Source organism: Bombus terrestris, chromosome 15 (assembly GCF_910591885.1).
Source record: "Bombus terrestris chromosome 15, iyBomTerr1.2, whole genome shotgun sequence".
In the NCBI taxonomy this organism is placed as follows: domain Eukaryota; kingdom Metazoa; phylum Arthropoda; class Insecta; order Hymenoptera; family Apidae; genus Bombus; species Bombus terrestris.
Window position 1 is genome coordinate 7,142,030 of NC_063283.1, and position 18,943 is coordinate 7,160,972.

At 37.6% G+C, this 18,943-nt stretch overlaps 1 protein-coding gene across 13 annotated transcripts in view; it reads right to left on the minus strand.

Moving 5' to 3' along the window:
- The window catches only part of LOC100646160 (PH and SEC7 domain-containing protein), an 82,807-nt gene that overhangs the window by 21,779 nt on the left and 42,085 nt on the right, over positions 1 to 18,943 (minus strand). For 7 of the 13 annotated variants that reach the window (XM_048412600.1, XM_048412608.1, XM_012317225.3 and 4 more), the window contains exons 2-3: positions 9,340 to 9,406; positions 687 to 740 (exon numbers count right to left, since the gene is read on the minus strand). In XM_048412600.1, the coding sequence (XP_048268557.1) occupies positions 687 to 740; positions 9,340 to 9,406 (121 nt within the window). Of the gene's footprint in view, positions 1 to 686; positions 741 to 9,339; positions 9,407 to 11,772; positions 12,411 to 18,698; positions 18,912 to 18,943 lie in introns of those variants that run through there. The other 6 variants (XM_048412598.1, XM_048412599.1, XM_048412605.1 and 3 more) reach the window with 6 other exon arrangements.

An 18,943-nucleotide genomic window follows, 5' to 3' on the forward strand; every position in this document is an offset into this window, starting at 1 on the left:
TGTAACGAAAGAATTATTATTTGTAGTTAAAACGAAGACATTTCACACGAACAACACTTCGATTCTCCAAATGAGTCGCCATCAGTTTCAATTAATAGCGAATAATGTGTCAAGTGGTTTCATGAATTGATTGAAAATCGATGTAATCTTAAGAGGCATTAAATTCCAGAAATTCTTCCATATTACGGTATAAAATATTCAATCCCAATTTGAATCGGTGCTGAAATTCAAATGTAAATTTCATTACAGTTTGTGTTTCATTTAAATCAGAATATTGCCAATAATTCCAACATCAAAATTAATTCGGAATTAATTTAACGTTACAATCGAAGTCAATTAATCCAATTACTAAATCCGTGTAAATAATATCTGTCACAGGTCTAAGAAAATAACACGAATCAATGGCTAAATCGCGATATAATCTCTAACGCGACTGATAATCGGAAAAATTCGATTAATGCGTTGATCAAGCCTCTCGATTAACCGCCTGATGATCCTCACGAACTAATAAGCACTTAAGCCAATAACCGTGGTCAACGTTTTGATATTCGCCGATCGGAATTTCGAAAACCACCCAAACTGAAACTCGATTGCTATTCCTCGTCGCAACTCAATAACCGAACTTACAGCCAACTCGACGTCGCTGTTCGCGCGAATAAAAGAATTCGTAGACGCACTTGACTTACCCCTTCGCAGTTTCAGGGTGACGGGATCCGACGAGAGCCGCAGACATTTTAGCACTGAAACAGAAAACGACGAAACACACCAGTCAGGAAAGACGTTGGCCAAAGAGTCGTAGGATGGGAAACGTAGAACAGAAGGAATACATTCGCGGACAGAAATAAATGGAATAGACATAGTTAGTGGAAATAGGAATAAACACGAGATAGCGGAAATACGGCTTGTTTACATAAAGATGTAAACATTGAGTTCAATCATTTACGAAGTAATCTATGTACTACAAGGATACACAATAGACGAAATTGAAGTACAGTAGCGGGCAAATTTTGACAAACACAGATTGAACTTGAAAAGAGAAACAAATAAATATTATTTATACCGCATAACAGCTGACTATTATGCGATACGATGAAAAATATTTCATACAGAATTTACTGATCTGTGCGTATACACGAGTAAATTGTTTGGCAAGCTTCGACCTTTCTTGTATCCGCTACTGGATATAACGGTAGCACCAGTTCGATTAACCACCTCGCATTAGAGTACGAAATATGTACATATGTTGCCAGACAGTGTTGTTGATGATTCATGACGCGCTTCGCCAAAGATATCTTGCAACGCAACGTCGTTCATGCGATGCAAGATAATGGAAAGACATACGAGATATCTCGTGCAACGATTCGCATAAAAATCAGTTCGTGAGACACTGCGTTTGTGAATGTGAAAGGGGTTAGGAATGTTGAATGAAGAAAATATCGCATGAAATAATTCAAAGCATGGTAAAAGGATATACACGATACAACGACCGATGAGTCTGAACTTCCAGTCGTAAACGTTGAAAGACGGGATCGCGCGATGTTTCCTTCGAAGCATCGCATGAACCACATTGCGTGGAAAGATATCTCGTCCAAAAAGTATCATAAATCATGAACCATGAACAAAGGGGTTAATCGAACTAGTATTGTAGATACCAGTGTTATATTCAGTAGCGGACGGAAGAATGTTCAAAGTTTCCCTATTCCGCAGTATATATCATATTTATCCATTGCTCTTTTAAAATACAAACTATTTTGTAAAATCTTGTCCGCTACTGTACGTCCACTTTATTTATTATACATCCTTACGGTACATGGATTATATATAGTAAATAATTATATTATTATAGTAAATAATATAGTAAATAATTGAAATCAACGGTTGAACTTGATTGGTATCTACTTCTACTTCCTGTCTACTTGTGCTTGACCCCGACAGTAAAAGAGAAAGAGGGATAAAAACTACGGTTAAACCGAGTTGTCACGTGTTTGCAAACGGAATTTACGAGAACGTTGTCCGTTATGCTGTTTTCGGAGAGGTTGGCCGCCTTCCTGCTTGAGATTAACGAGAGAAACGACCTTCTCCTGACGAAAAGGATAGCTCTGGGTCGCAATTTTGCACGATGGTTAAACCGTTCCGCGTGGAACTCGGTTTTAACGCCAGCAAAATGGAAAATTTAGCATGACGCGTTAACGGGATAGGACGAGGATGGGTTTAGACGAAAGAGATGACAAGAATATACGCTTCGGACGGACAAGACGGTATGCCCAGACAGGTCGGTTTAATTAAACCTCGAATTTGTGTAAAACCTCCACCTACCTGAAATATCCTGACTACTGGAGATTGTGGAAATGCTGGGAAACGTCTGCCAAAAGAAATTCTGTAGCTTTGGCTCTTTCTTTTACCTTCAAACTGTCTATGGAAGTAGAAAACATTCTGTGCACCGTTGAGTGAAATGGTTTACAGTGACTCGCCAAAGTATTCGAATCCTTGCTAGAGAATCTTTTTATGAACATATTACGCGCATTGTACCAAACTTTTTGAAATTCCGTTGGTGCAGCATTGCAGTAGCAAAATTTCAAAGCAATCTAGAAATGTGTACAGACAGGAAGTCACACGACATTGATAAAAATTGGTATGCAGCTTGAACGGTTGTCTTAATCATACAATTAGTGATAGAGTGGTCTCGCTACATATTGTGGCTTATTAGTATATGCATAATTATTATACTATTGTAATAATATACAAAGTATGTATTAATTGTATTAAATGTACTAATTCAAATATTTTACTGATCTTTGCCACGCAATCATGCTAACGATAAGTATTATGAAACTTCCATATACATTTTCACATCCGTTTCAAATTGCACCGATATAGTCACGATACTCCTATCTAATTGCTAACGAGATTTCAAAATGTTTCGTATAATATACACATAAACTGTGTATCTCTCGCTGCGACAAAACTACCATAGATCTATCGCTTATCTGTTTCTATGTTTCCGATCGTGCAAATGAATCAAAGTTTGGAATGAATCAAATGAATCGAAGTTTGGAAATATTTGTAGAACGCCGGAGAAACAAAAAGGGGTAAGGATTTTAAAGAAAAAAAAAAAGAAGTGAAATTAAGCTGGAAAGACAAGTGTTAAGAGGCTTTCGAATCTAAGAGGAAGGGAGGACAGATATTAATCTTCGGATCAAAACTACAATTTCTACGAACAGAAGGAAGACAATGGAGCAACAAAGAGCTTCAAAGACGTCTAAATCTTGTCGATACCAAAAAGAAGAGCTCGGAGAAAAGCCTCCGAAACCCTCGAAGAACAAATTTACCCGGTTGCAAAGGCTTTCGATAAACTTTCACCGTCCTTCAATCCCGTAAAGCGGACGTCCCGTAGGACGAGGCACCTCCAGCGTCTTCCATTTCCGAACAGCAGCCCGGCCAAGTTTACCAATTATATCCGCGAAACGCAAGCGCGCCGAGCCGAGTCGAACAAACGCGAGTTCACGGTTCACGGAACTGAAATATCGCTCCGTGTTTGTCTGCGATGTCAGCTTGTCAAATTAAACGGGGAACCAGAGGAAACACGAGGCTGGCCGATATTGCGATGCTTGGGCCGCTTTACGCTCGGTTACACGATATCGTTGTTGTTCCTTGTGCCAGCCTCCGCGAAACGGGGATTGCCGCTGGTTCGTGCCACTTCCGGAATTTTAATTTCCCCACCGCTACGTTCGATTCATTCTTTCGCTTCCTTATTTTGTAGACTTTGCTCCGATTCTTTGTATTGCGAATTGTATTAATCTTTTCAGCCTCGTAGGCGTCTTGTACTTTATGATTTAAATTATAAATAATATATATGTATATAAATATGATAATATAAATTTTATAATACAAATAGACGCTAATAGCCAATCATTTGTTTAAAGTATTTATTTCGGCAAAGGTATCGAACAATTACCTCCTCATGGATTTCCATCCCCTTGATATATGTTGTCGAGCTCACCATTTCGAAAAACTTCTTCCTATACGTATATAGGGTGCCCGGTTTTAATTTTCCAATTATACAATTTAAAAATTGTACATTAGATGCAATATTTGTATATTATAGTTATTGCTCGGATATTCACGTTATTGTCCAAATTATAACCGCGTTGATTTAGTTGCACCATTATGATTATCGGTATTGGCCACGCCGGCTGACATCATTTAGATAGCTCAACCGCGCCAACTTTTTTCCACTTGGAATTCTGTGACTGGAATTATTTATTATTATTACGTCACTATGAAGATATTAAAAATATCCCGTTAGAATTCATAAGGACGTAACTCATCGACAGCTTCACGCGGAATACATACGTACATGGATGTACGATACCAAAGGTACTTTCGTGTATGGCTCATAAAAAACTAAAACCACCCGTTATATGTATAGGAAAATGTTACCCAGAATGACGATCTTGACATCACATTTCAAGGCCATGGAAATCGGTCAGAGGGTAACTATTCGTCAACTTGACCTCTATTTCTATTCTAACGAAGAAGCTAGTACCTATTTTTATTCTAGTAAACAACCCAATATCTCTGTCTATTTTATTTTAGTAACCAAGTAGCATTTATTTTAATGTTCATTCATGGTATCGGAGAAAGAATTGTTGAGCTTGCTTCTCGCACAATTTTATATTCACGCCTTATTTGGAATATTATTTTATTGATATTAGAAACTTAAAAAAACCTCTGTAGGACCTTCTATTCGATGATTTATAAATAACTTCAGTTTAAAAAAAAAGATGTGTTTTTACGTTAATTTCAGACGTGTCTTTTAAGTTAAAAATGTATTGTATTAATAGATTAATAGATGCAAAGAATAGAATCATTTCCTACATCCCTTGAACCGTCTCTTAATGAGAAACGTTTACAATTACGAGATTAGACAATGAATTATGAAATTCAGTTTTATAGAACGAATAAGGCGACATGTAAAAATATAGAACACCTGTGAACGGAGAGATAATTATGACCCAGACACATTGACGATCAGAACGACGAATTAATCGATCTCTTCCAATTAATATGCTACAATTTTCGGATTAAAAAATCCACCAATTAGACTGACGTTATATTCAATCATCAACGTTTAACAGAAAGAAAGACAATTCTGACAGAATTGCAAAATGGATAGTAGACGGCCAAAAGGGTAACTGTATCGTCGATATAAAATTGAGCAAGGATCGTTTGGTTTGATGCAGCGGACAGCATTCGCGAGCAACCGGTAATACAGTCAATCAAGTGTCCCATTTCGCGTGCACGGCGCAAATTTAGCGTCGTGTCATCGTAAAATTCTCGCTAATGACCTGCATGGTCGACGTTTCACCCCCGTGCACAAGATTACCAACACGACCCTAACAAGCGCGAGAAATTCGTCGACAGATGGACGTCTGTAAAGAATAGAAACTTTGACAAACTTCATTGCTTCTAAAGAAAACTTCCGCCTTCATTCGTTCCTTTGGTCTAACGTAATCCAACGACCATCTTAACTCGATTTTTGCTTCGAATTACTTGTGAGTTCCAGTCCAGTTCGTTTGTAATTTCGTTTGACTGTTCGCCGTCTCATGGTGGAAGGGTCGCCTGAATGAAATTTCTTTCTCGAATCTCGTTTAACTTTGCTTTCTCCTCGTCATTGGACATCGCGAACCGATTGCAACAACGTTTTGTTTTCTAGCTTTTTCCCGAGTTTTCTCTTCCTTCGTCTATTATTATCGTTATTATTTTTACGAATGAACGACTATTTTGTTTCTAGAATTAGTGAATCGAAGACGATAGCGGTGTATACATAAGTCGAGAATCTGAGAATTTATATTATTTTAGTCACGTATTTCAACTTTTAAAGGTATCATCATCCAGGCGTCATTTAATTTCGTTCATTATGCATTTGCAGGAAATTGGAATTTGTAAAAACAGTCAGGATGTACGTAAAAAAATATACAAAGTACTCGAAGTGAATACTCGTTATTAGAAGATAAATGAAATATTTATCTAAGTTCTATATTCTTTTTGTGGTCGGGAATTTGCATGAAAATTCGTAATTTAATAATATCTGCTGCGGCACGTCTTTATCTATTTTAATGAATTTTTTATGAATTTTTCATAATCGTAAACATAGGACGTTATTTTATAAAAGCGAGTAATGGACTGACTTAAATCACTATGGTTCTCGGTGCTCCAATTAGACACAAATTTTCGTCTAATGCTCGTAATATTTCTTTGAGAATCTTACAAATTTATAGTTTTCAAGACATTCCCCTCATGCATATGTATTATTCAATTAGAAATTTAAATTATGGCGAAAAGGGAAACAAGATAGCCAAGCTGGAGCAGAGAATAAATGATACGTCAAAAATGCATGAGATAGGGACTATGATGAGATAGGAATCATAAAATATACAGCATCGCCAACAAAAATCTGCAACTTCTATACCATATTCCATTAACCATTTTTTAAAACAATGTTACAAATATTGAACAAAATTAACCAAAATGTAATCCATACGATATCCAACCGTCTCAAGATCTATCGATAAAACTGCCAAGTATAAACGAATCAAATTTTATTTAATTCTGTTCCTTGTAACCTCTATCGCGTCTCGTCGATGCTTATTACTCGCATCTCGATTCTTTCTATGAATAAATAATTTTTGCGTGACGAATGGGACACTTGACAGATCGAAAGGTTAAGCTAGGGTCAAGCAAAAACAGTGTCTCATTTATTTCTAATCTGAATGAGGTAAACTTACGTATACGATTTTCCTTCGTGTTATCCAGTTCTATTTCTATAGCCATCGCGTGTTAGACTTCTTATGAATTTTATTTGATACCGTGTAAATCGGACGAATAGATCGAAACCATACTGACGGGACAAAACGCAAACAGAACGAAACGAACATCGTGATATTTCATCGAATTCTTGAATATAATTTAAATATAGAATATCTCGCCGAGTCTTCTCGTTTAATCGTGATCTCCTTGCATGTGCCACTGATATTATTCTTGGAAGACGTTCAATATACATAAATGGTAAATATTCATAGAAAATGATGACTTCAATTCGATTTCTGCTGCAAGCTTTGCAAGTGCTTCTCTGAGATAGTATTTATATCTTGCATAGACTGGAAATATTCAACATATACGTATACATAGTGACTTTTTACTGCATTTGGAAACCATTCATAATTATTATAGCTTCCGCGGTTTGCTTGAATATATGAATATAAGATTCTTCGTTGGAATAATAAACAACTATATTGATTGTATTAACTGGTAAAGAATCGTACGTATCTCAAATAATATAATGTTGTACCTAGTTGAAACATCCCAACTGTAATTTTTCCTATTTTCAAGATGCGTTGAAATATCCCAAGTTCCCTGTGTTTCTTACCGTTTGGATAAAGTTGTATTATACGGACTAAATGATAAAACTCTGGTTTGCTTTATTTTCCAAATAATACATTGTCAGATGTGATCATTTTAATTACGTACAATGTATCACCGTCCCAGCGCATCAATGGCGCAACTGGAAAAAGGTGATTTCTCAAGAGACCAAGAAGATCAATTATATTTAGCGACTAAACTTGTAATTAAATAACGAAGGGAATGTTTTATGATGTTAGGATAAACAACACTGTTTGCATTCTCTACTTACTTTTAAGTACGTCTGCGACTAACCGCAACTAAAAACTAACTTCCTACGAAATGCGACTTCAATAAACTGCCATTCAGTGACCATTTTAAAAATTATGTAACTTTTATAGAGAAAAGATTGGACGTGTCTGAGATTAGCAACGCGTTTATCTAAAAAATGTCCAAATTTCTAGTTACGTCTCTGTTGCATTGCAACGACGATATATAAGTATTATAGGAATTCTGTTCTAATCTTCGTAGAAGTATTCTCATTATTTTCAGTAAACAAAGTAATTTAACAATTAAACGACTGTTCGTGCGAAATCGTCTGTTTGCTCTTGTTATCGCTGAACTTTCGATTTCTCTACACTCGAGCAGATACCGTGAAATCTTGCGTCAGACGGCTTCCGCCGGAAATCACGATATAAATTTCCCAGGCATTCTCAGGTGTTTTATGGAAAATCCAGCCGGTCGGTATATATCCCCAATAAATCCCGATAAAATGGTCGTCCCTCGAGAATTATTGCCATCTCCGCGTGAAACGCGCAGCGAAACGTCGAATCGTGAATCTTCAGATCGGAGCGGTTGCGTTTTCCTGTTGTTTTACGGTCGAAAAGTCAAACGTCCGCGATTTTTTCACGCCCGAGCGCGAGTTTCATTGACCTTCCGTGCAAGAACAATCGTGGGATAAAGCGCGAGCCGACTTTCACTCGATCGATCTACGTTCTTTCTCGCTTTTTCCCTTTTTCTTTTTTATTTTCCATCCTATTTAACTCCCTGGACGTTCGAGAATTGTATCGCAATTACGAGAAAGTTGATCACGCCGATCTTCCAAGTTTTCGTTTTCTGCACCGGCATATTTTATTTCGGCGAGAACTCGGGTAAATGATTGGTTCAGTTTGAGCGATTAATCGAGTTCCTTGCGAATTTATGGATAAGATTGATAAACTACTTACTAATTTCACCAAAGAATCATCACCGTGTAAATCAAGTTTCTCGATTCTTACCAATCGAACAGAGCGATCAAAATCTTCCACATAAAAGTTTTACAAACTTATAGCGGTGCATACTCCAAGATCTCAATGATTTTTGGAAAATGTATGAACAAAAGATTCTTTCCTACCTTGCATTGCCTGCGACATTGTCTCCGGCATCGACTAAAATTTGCGATAGTTTCGATAAATGAAGTTCATGTACTGGTGACTCGGGTCGATATTCGACCACCATGTGGTGTGCATAGTACAATACATTTGCTTAAAATATATAATTAAATGGCATTGCTCGTCTTTTTAACACAATACGAATATCGTAGCTGATAGAAACATATATCTCGCTTCAACTTGACTATCGATACGAGTCACTGAAAACGCAGTCCTGCTGTCCTTTATTCGACGATAGTTCTGGTCGTTAAACGCAACATTAATCTTCGTCGATTGTCAAATCTCGATCATAGAACGTGAGAATACAAATCCTGCGAGCATTCGATACGTTATATCGCGGACAAAAAGGTTGTAGCTTTCAAACAGAGGCAAAAGAGGAGGAACCATGAAAAGGGGGAGGAAAAGGGAGAGAAGAGAGAACGAGTGCACTTGGGCGAATGTGCATTATATCGCGAGAGAAAGAGAGAGAGAGAGAAAGAGAGGGGCTAAAGCAGGTCGGTCTTCTTACCTTCTTTAGTACTGAATCGGTTGACATCGACTTCGTTCACCCTGAGTATGACGTCACCGGCCTCGACCTGCAAAAGCAACAGACACCGTTTCTATGAAAACGCATTCTGCAGAAGGATCAATTGGTCAAGTACGACGAATTGCCATGCACCGCTAGGAGGGCGTCTACTTGCTCCACCGGTTTTTGGCAATTCGACGACACAATTCGCTGCAGCCCCCTGGCCAACCGGCCAACGAGGCGAATAGCGAACCGCCATTATGCAAATGTGCCTCCCTATTATTACATATCTGTGTTAAAACAGATAATCTATTCGTCCTTTCTTTACACATTCTGTGATGAAACCATCTTACGTGCCTTTACCTTTTTTGAATCTTCGATAGTAACAGAAGTGAATTTAGTACACGTTGATAATTAAAATAAAGCAGTTAAAGTGTTGTTCCTTTGACGTAGATGTTACTCGAATTATTTCCATCTTAATTGCAGCGATCGTTAGATTATTTTTAGTGTAATAAGTTCGTGCGAAGATCACAGAAGACTGACGCGTAGCAAGTCACATTTTTCATGCTTTATAGAGGAAGAGTTTAAAAATGCAATATATTCTTCGTTAGTTTTACGTTACCAAAGTTCCTCTTCTTATGTGATTTTAGTATTAAATATATGCAATAAAAATAGTAAGTAGAAGACACGTAAAAGTGGTTTGATGGGAGGAATTCTTTAAAAAATAACAAACAATCGCTACAAACGTAAGCCCATTATAATATTGATATACCGTTTACAATAAACACAATAGGATTTTAGTTGCTCGCCATCGATATTAGAATTTATAATGACTTATCATTGATCGAGAAAGTATGGGAATAGAGGTCAATGTGATTAACTTGGTAACGAAATAAAGCTCCCTACGATATTTCGCTGGTTATACAACAATCGTGGCAATCCGGCGGAACAAGTAAATCAAAGAGCCGTATTCCCATCGCTGCTAAAATCCATCTCGCTATACTATTCCCACGCTTACGTAACGCTATGCAATTTTCACATCATCGGTTGAATGGAACGACCGAGGAAACGAACGTGTTTTACATAACTTACACTGATAGCTCGCAATATCTGCCCGACGAATCCGGCAGATATTGTTTCCTAACTTGCTTCGTACAAAATTATGCAAAACGTATTGATACGGACGATGAATCAACCAACAAGTCTTGAAATATTTAAAGTACAAACGGCGCTCGAAGATAAAGGTAGGTTCAGATACGGCCGGTAGTTTGGTCGAGCAGCGAGTAAAGCCGCATTTCCATTGTTTCACCGTGCACGTTTCATCGCGAAAAACGTCCTTTTAAACAGCAGTGATCCTCCAACGTGAACAATGTAAATTCGGCTAAATATTCAAAGATACAAAGAACACCGTTTGATACTTGTTCGCAATTATTGCTTTTCTCCATAGTTCAGTAGAGTATGGACAAATTGGTTGGTATTTGTTCGGCAAATTGGAACTCGATGGAAACGACATCCCATACGCTCAAACGTAATAAGTCATTTTGCAAGTTATTGAATAGAAAGAGGGAGTGAGAGGTACAAGGAAAGCGAAGGAACGTATTTCAACCCTCGAACGTCTGTATGTACGACTTTCCGTATAGTTTCACGGTGTTACTTCGCGGCTCTGAACTTCTCTGAAAAATTGTCCCCTATTTCTTCCGTCGCTGTCTCTTCGATTTCCTGCGGCTTGTCTCCGGGGAAATAGCGTTCCACGGTGCACGAGGAACAGGAAACGAAATTGTTTACAAGAAGCTAGCCGTCATGAGCGGGAAGACGGATAAGACGCTACCAGGTGGAAGCTCTGTTAACACGGGCAAATCCTTCTTCTTGGACAAATAAAGGAGCAGCTGACGCGTACAAAGAGATCCAAGTTGCCACGCCACGCTTTACCGACTTCATTGTAACACATCGTGGATTAACATCATAATCCATACATTTTTCTTCGAATTATCGGCGAATATGATTAAATTTTTGTTTAATCGAATAAAATGTATTTATATTAGGATTTTTTACAACGAAAATGGGGATGATATGTTTTACAAAATAGACAAAGGAAAAATTGTTTGCGAGGTCTATTAACTGAAAATGACATAAAAGTCGATTTGATCGCTTCTAGCGAACAAACGTCTCGATATAATTGGCTTTAATGTCCAATAATTCAAAATGCTGGAAAACTATAAAATCCATACAAACTTTCCATTCGATAAAATCCCCTTTCCCTCTTACAAATTTCACGATATCCAATCGACTCTAAATAGAGACTGTGAAGCTAAATTGCCAGTAATAATTCTTTACCGCTTTTTACAACCTCTTAGATAAGTCCTATGAAGCCAAACAAAAGCAAATTACGTAACTCTAAGTGTCCAGATAACTGGCCATTTTATCAGCAAAACTTACCCAATCCCTTGCAAATCTTCGTCAAGCGAACAACACAATAAATTATTCGTCGAAATGAAATTATTCTCAAAATATTTTTACTTCCTTTAAATCTCTTTACCCTGGCATACAATTACTTAACGAAAACCTTCTTAACCGCGCGCAACCCTCCGTCAAGCGATACATTAAATTGTTCGTCAAAAACAAATTCATTTGTTACGACGATACTAAAAAATTCCGCCATTGACTTTCGATTCCTTTAAATCTGCCAACTCTAACTTTCAATTAGTCAACCAAAAACCTCGCGAATGCCCGTAACAATCAATAACAGATTCAATTATTCGACAAAGTCTCTCGAGTCAGTCATCATCGCGACAGTAAAAAAATCCAGCGAGTTTTAATTTCGTTGAATTTCGTGCATCGCAGCTGCAGCAACTTCCACTTAACGAACAAGTAGATTAACCCAGAAGGAGAAACGATCGAAAGAAGAAATTACAAGGTGTGGTGGTAAATGACTAGCGTTTAACAGGCGAGCCGCGTCGATCACAGGCAAGAAAGACAACGAAACATGCAATCTCGTGGCTGTATCGCGGAAGGTGCACCGTCTGACTGGAAACACGAGGCCAGACAGAGCTTTCACGTAACTTGAACGTCGCATGCACTTATGTATCGTGCCTTGCGCTAACAATAACGAGAAACTGCAGCAGCGATACGTGTGCATCCCGCGCAAATGCGACCGTCTCGCGCTATTGTTTCGATGCACGGCCGCTTAGCCCCATCATACCTCCCCCCGTGAAACATTGTCCGCTGCTGGACGGAAAATGTAAATCTTTCGAATATACCGTGTGTTCAGCGCGGACCACGTCGTTCCGCTTTATTGCTGTTCGGCCGCGTGAAAAATTTCCGCGCAGCCAGGAAGCTCGGGAATATTTCTTCCTCTACGTGGCGATTCTTCTTGCAAAGTGGGAAATTGTAATTTCCATTTAAACGAGAACTTTTTTCTTTTCTTTTTTTTTTTTAAATAGTAAGTGAGGCTGAAAATAGAGCTGTTAAGTTTTAATTAAACGTTGGGATCTTTATTTCGAAAGTGAAAATTAAATTAAATGTACAAATTGGAAGTGAAAATTGAACTTAACAGGTGTAAAATTATGTACGGAAATTGTTTGATGAGAAGATAGATTGCAAATGGACTTTTTATATTTTACGCGTGATAATTCGTCTTCCTAAGAACACTGCAATTTAGACTTGAATCTGATGAATTCGTTTTTTTTTAATTTTATAATAGAACGAACCGAAAGTGGGCTCTTTAGGTCTTAATCCTGTTGGTCTTCGTATAAAACGAAATGGACATTATATTCGAGTAGATATTATTAAAATATGCATAGTTTGAAATATCTCGTTTTAGTATCCGATATAATTTTACTACCTTTCCGGTATCCCACGCTTTTTATGAGTAAAGCGTCCGAAAAATGAAGATATCGAAAGAGATGCAAACATGCGAGGAAGAAACGAGGAGAACAGGATCGTGAAAAATATTCCTTTTCCTTCCATCGAGCAAAAATATTTAACAAACGTTTGCTACATATATACTTGAACGGAGAAACAAGCTGCAAGAAGCAAGTATCAAAGTTTATGCAAAATGCCTGAAACCTAATCTAATGGCCAAGTATAAAGAGAATTAATCTAGTTACGAAAGTCTAACCAATTCCTAATTCGATATCTAACGCAGGAACACCCTGTATACGCTGAGAGTGGGTCAGTTTGTCCGTGCAACGCGACTCTCTATGTTCACGAATGCATTATCCACAGTGCAGGCTAATTTCCTTGGTAATTTAATTGCAATTGCCCAGTGACGTTCATCGTATTTCAACGTTCACAGTATATTTACCGCTTACAACGAACGAACGGGTTACGTGTGTCCTAATCACGGATTATTATCATGCGTATGGATACTGATATTACTATTTCAAAGGTGTCATAACTATCGCCAATGAATAAACGTATCGGATCAAGTATCGGGCTACAATTTTAAACTCTATGGTAATAAACTATACGGTAAATCTCACCGAGAGATTGCGCAATTCTTAATTTAACGCTCGTTTGGTTTAGTACTGACGTTGTTGGACTTGGATTGAGCAATTCGAAGCTTAGGTAAAATTATTTAATTTCAGAAAAATACTTTGTACGTAACGATAGTTTTGTACGAGACGTTTATACTGAAAATCCAGGAATAACAGAAGTAATTTTATATAAAATATTTAGAAGAGAAATACAAAATAATTTTATTCTCCACGCTATAATTTTAATGAGAAATAAAAGTAAAAAGTTGAAGAATATCGATGTCCAAAAACTTTTCGCACAGCCTTAACAGAGCTCCTTTATTTTGAGTCAAACTATGATTTTAAATTCGTGTAATTTTATTCATATATGCTTTGCGATACGCGAACGAATTTTGAAATTTCTAATTGTTACATACGCGATTAATATAAATTGTTATCGTGTGGAACAAAGATAAATGTTACTCGTTTGCTTTTCATAACAAATGGAAAACTGCATTATGTAGAACGAACAGCGAATAATAAGTAATGAAAGAATAAAGAGTAAGCTGATCTGTCTGAATAATAGCGAGGAATGGACTGACTATAGTGCATATAGGATGGAAGATTATATATTCAACATCCGTAATGAGAAAAGTCTTGGCTGGAACGATGCCTTCTCCATTTTCGATGTGCGCCAGAGGTTTCACTCGAATCTTTTTCATACGTGTTGCCACAGACTGATGCATAGCAAATGCTACACGATCGAAAAGAAAGCAATCTCATACATATCGTGCATAGAAGGAAAAATATCATTTCCTTTTATCGAGTATTAAAGAATAAAATAAATAATACAAAAAGGTCTTTTTAACATTGATAAATACAAATATAAGGGAAACTTGCGTTTATTAAAAAATTTATTTTATTAAAAAAAATAAATTTATTAAAAAGAATATAGCAATTTGACTAATACAGTGTACGCTAAACTTCACAAATTCTAATGTCCTACATTCTCCACAATTTACTGTCCATTACTGTTGCCAAAAAAATTAATCAATCAATCAATGTGGATCTGAATTACCATCTGTACGATCAAATAATTCTTACGATTGCACATTGAAGATTAAAATTTCACGACGCGGTTACTTCGATCCAAAAGTTAGTATTAAACACCCAAAATGCAACGAAGCGAGATATAAAATTTAAAAGAAGCAGGAATCGATAGGCAAAGGGTAAAAAACGAGGAACGATCGTTTTTCATGATTTCCCGTCTTAAAACATATTTTATTTCCAAGAACTTGGATTGCACGACTATCGCGAATCAATAATTATAATACGAAAAATATCTTGCTCAGAAATTTCGTGTAGTGGTTCGAAACAGGGAATGCCTCGCCAGTACAGGAACAAGACACAGATAAAAATAATTAATACTTTATTAATCGTTCTTTCTTTTTCTTCAACAACGTCGTTTTATAAACCATAAAACAGTTAAATACGTCGAATATTGTCCCTCCTCTAACGGACCAACATATTGAAACTGAACTTTCTCAACGAAGCTGTCTACTTTGCGACATTCCTTCGCTTTTTCCTCCTTACTCTTCCATTATGCATTCTGTATACGATTTGAGAAGCTGGTTTACTAAATGAACTCTTGCGTTTGGTGAATGACAGTCGCTTTGAACAACAAGATCGACAACCCCCAACCTCTTCGTGGAGGAGCATCGTCCAATTACTAGGTCCGCATTCATAAATGGATGTTGCATCTTCCTGAGACGCTTTGTGCGCCGTGAACGGGACAGGCATGTTTACACCGAAATTTCAGGACAGCCGGATCTCTGTGACCTGTTTAGTCGAAATCTATTACGGAATGCATCGACGCGCACACGAGTGCACCCTCGAAATTGATTTACGAGCGAAGGCTTGTCGGCCAGCTCGACCTTCGTGTCCTGACGCCACTGATCGATGTGCGAAATCGCGTTGTAACAGCGTCAGAACGTATATATATATACATATGCTCTATTATACACACGTCTTCCACCACGTGTAGTTTTACCCCTCTCGTGACATTTAGTGACTTCCCTACAATTTCTATTATTACTTGGCTGCGGAGCTTTATGCAAATTCGCACGTTTGGCGAACGCAATAAAAGAAACTGAGGTTCCTACGAAGATTCGTTTGATTCTCTTAAATGCCAGCCGAGTACTGTACTTGAGCGATTCGATAGATTTTTGTACGTTACGTTGCGTATAAACGCATGAATATCCGCAGTAATTCCATATTTTACATCGCGATGCGCTGTTAATTTGCTTTACAATTTTTATTAATAGTATTTTCGTACTTTAAACGCACGTGTAACTTTCCATCCATATTTCGTGTTTGCGTGCACTGTTTGCCTTGTCGATAATTCGTGTCAATAATTTATTCATTGTTTTATACCGTATATAGCGTATTTATATTTTATAGACATACCTATATTCTATATTTCTGTCGCGTTCTAAATTACAGTACAGTCTTGATCGATTACAAAATCCATACAAATTACAACTCGAATCTAGAAGTTGCGAAATTGCTTTTTCACTTCGGGATATCGATGCGTAAACTTTGTAGATATTCCTATAAAATATAAAATATCAGCAACTTTCTCTTCGTCGCTTCGTTTCTATCAACCCTCGCAATCTTCCCTTTCGTATCAGCTGTTATACATATAATTCATTTATCAAAATGAATTATAGCTTTCGACAGCTAACGAAATAGCTAAAAAAACGTAGTCGAACAGGGTCTTCCGGCAATACAGTTTAGGGCTAGGTTCGCATTTTCGGACTTTCTCCAACCCTAACAGAGAGGCTTATTACCTAAAGTACTCGCGTTACCGCTCCACTGTTTCCGAAAAAGCCCGCATCATCAGCTTAATTCATCTCGACCTCATTAAGTGACGCTCGAGCGGCCGTTCGTTCTGATAAATCTTCAGATCCGATAACATCGTCGGCAGAAGGCGTAGAAAGTTCAGCCACGTCCCGTGAAAGTTCTCAAGTCGAGCGAACCGCCGGTGTTGCGAAACAATTTCGTGGGAGAAGTTCGCCCTCGACCGACCGGCTCGATCCCAGTTTGATGCCCCGATTTCTGCGTGGGCAGCTGTGCGATTACACGCAGGCCCTGTAATTCTGCGCTTCACCGAATTTACGAGTTCGCATGGAACTCGTCTCTTCCGAAAGCTCGTAACGGAGAGGTTTCATGACACGTAAATAGAGTGCGGATGGGCTCGGTTTAATAGTCGATACTGATATTCGTAGTAAGAAATGTTTGCGTTCTTCGATATAGAGTCTCTTTCGAAAAATACGTTTTAAGTATCGGAGCTGCTTCTTTATGCAAATTCAAGTTCTTTCGAACGTGATTAAAGAGACAGAGTTTAAGCAACGATTCGTTTCATTCGCTAAATATTATAATGAGACAGTGCATATTTATGCGAATTTTAGTGGTTATAAACGAAAATGATGAAACCTAAACAGAATTTTGTTTCTCCTATGAAATATCATAACGAACGCTGTACTTTGGATATTTTGTTCATTTTTGCATATTACGCGTATCTTTTCTACCACTTTTGGTATTTTATTTGGTATTTTATAAATTTTCCATGTAAAATTCTAGATAAAATTTTAATTGGTATTGATCGTGCGATTTTTTCTTTTTTTTGGGGGGGGGGAATTGTTATGGATAATAAGTAATCGATATTGGGTTGAGTAATAAGTTCGTTTGCCTTCCATTAATGTAAGCATTTAAGAAACTATAAAAATTATTGAAAAACTGTAAAGATACATGTATCTGAAGTTTTTGATGAACGATACACAGTGTATAAACATCTTGTCAGCACGTAAGTACATTAAAGTCCAATATTCTTACGCGCGTTTAACTAATTGGACAGCGGCCAGATGAAAGTCAGACACGCTCGTAATGGCCCAGCTTTTGCCCCTAAAAAGTTCATTGGTTATAACAATTTCCCATTCTACGCGAATAAGTTAAACATTCCACAAAATAATACTCGATCAAACTGCACGCAACAATTGTAAATTCACCGCCACGCCTCTTCAAGCTATTAAAACCAAACGAGACAATGCACAATGAAGGCGAATCATGCTGACAATTACAAGGAAGAACAAAGGTATCCAATCCCCTCATCGACTTCGTGGTACGTGCTTACTCTTCCAAACAAGCGTAAAGTAAAAGAAAATTAACCCTTGAGTATTAAATACCGTGGACATCGACGTTCTTTTAAAAAAAAAAAAAATAAAAAAGAATAAAAAGAGATGTATTTATTGTGGCTACTATAATATTTTGCACGGCGTACGGGATAATTCTGACCCATTAAAGATCACGACGATATCTACCTGTGTGGAATATTATATAAAAGTTACATAAACGCAACATTATCAACAGACTCGTATATATCGTCTTGTCACGGTACGATTGTAGAATAATAGGGACACTTTACAGAACTACGTATATTAGAAATAAAAAGAATATTTTCCACGGTCTAAAGAAAGAATAGTTTATCTCACGATATTACACGATATGCCAACTTTTTTTCAAACTTCAACAAACCGTGGAATCGTCTGAGAAGAAATATGAATTCTCTTTCATAAGCAGAATATTAAGAGGAAAAAGCTAAGGAAACTCGTTTGTCCACACATTTATCGACTCTTTTCGTGCCACTTTCGCACCAAGAATATACACGATATATATGCATTCATAACTTATAACAACACTGGCTAAAAGCGCTCAGAGTACTCAAAAGATTAAACGAGATATCTAAAGAGGGTCGAGAAAAAGAACGATAAAAGAAAATCGTCCGACTGGTGACTGGCTAATTACCGACGTTTATCACACGACAGATGCCACTCGACAAAGCGTGTTCACCTGATACAGAGGTATATACTCGACGTAATCGAACCTGTCCCCACGCCTCGACAAGTATCGATCTAGGGGACGGCAGCAACACCACAGGCAGTACGTAAAACAGGGCATTTGGCGGAAGGCACGTCCCTCGCTATGCGACGCACCCGAGGCAGGAACAACAATAACAACAACACCACAACTACGTGGCCCCGCGAAACGCCGACTGATCGAGAATCTCGGTCACGGATCAGAATTCAAACGGCGCG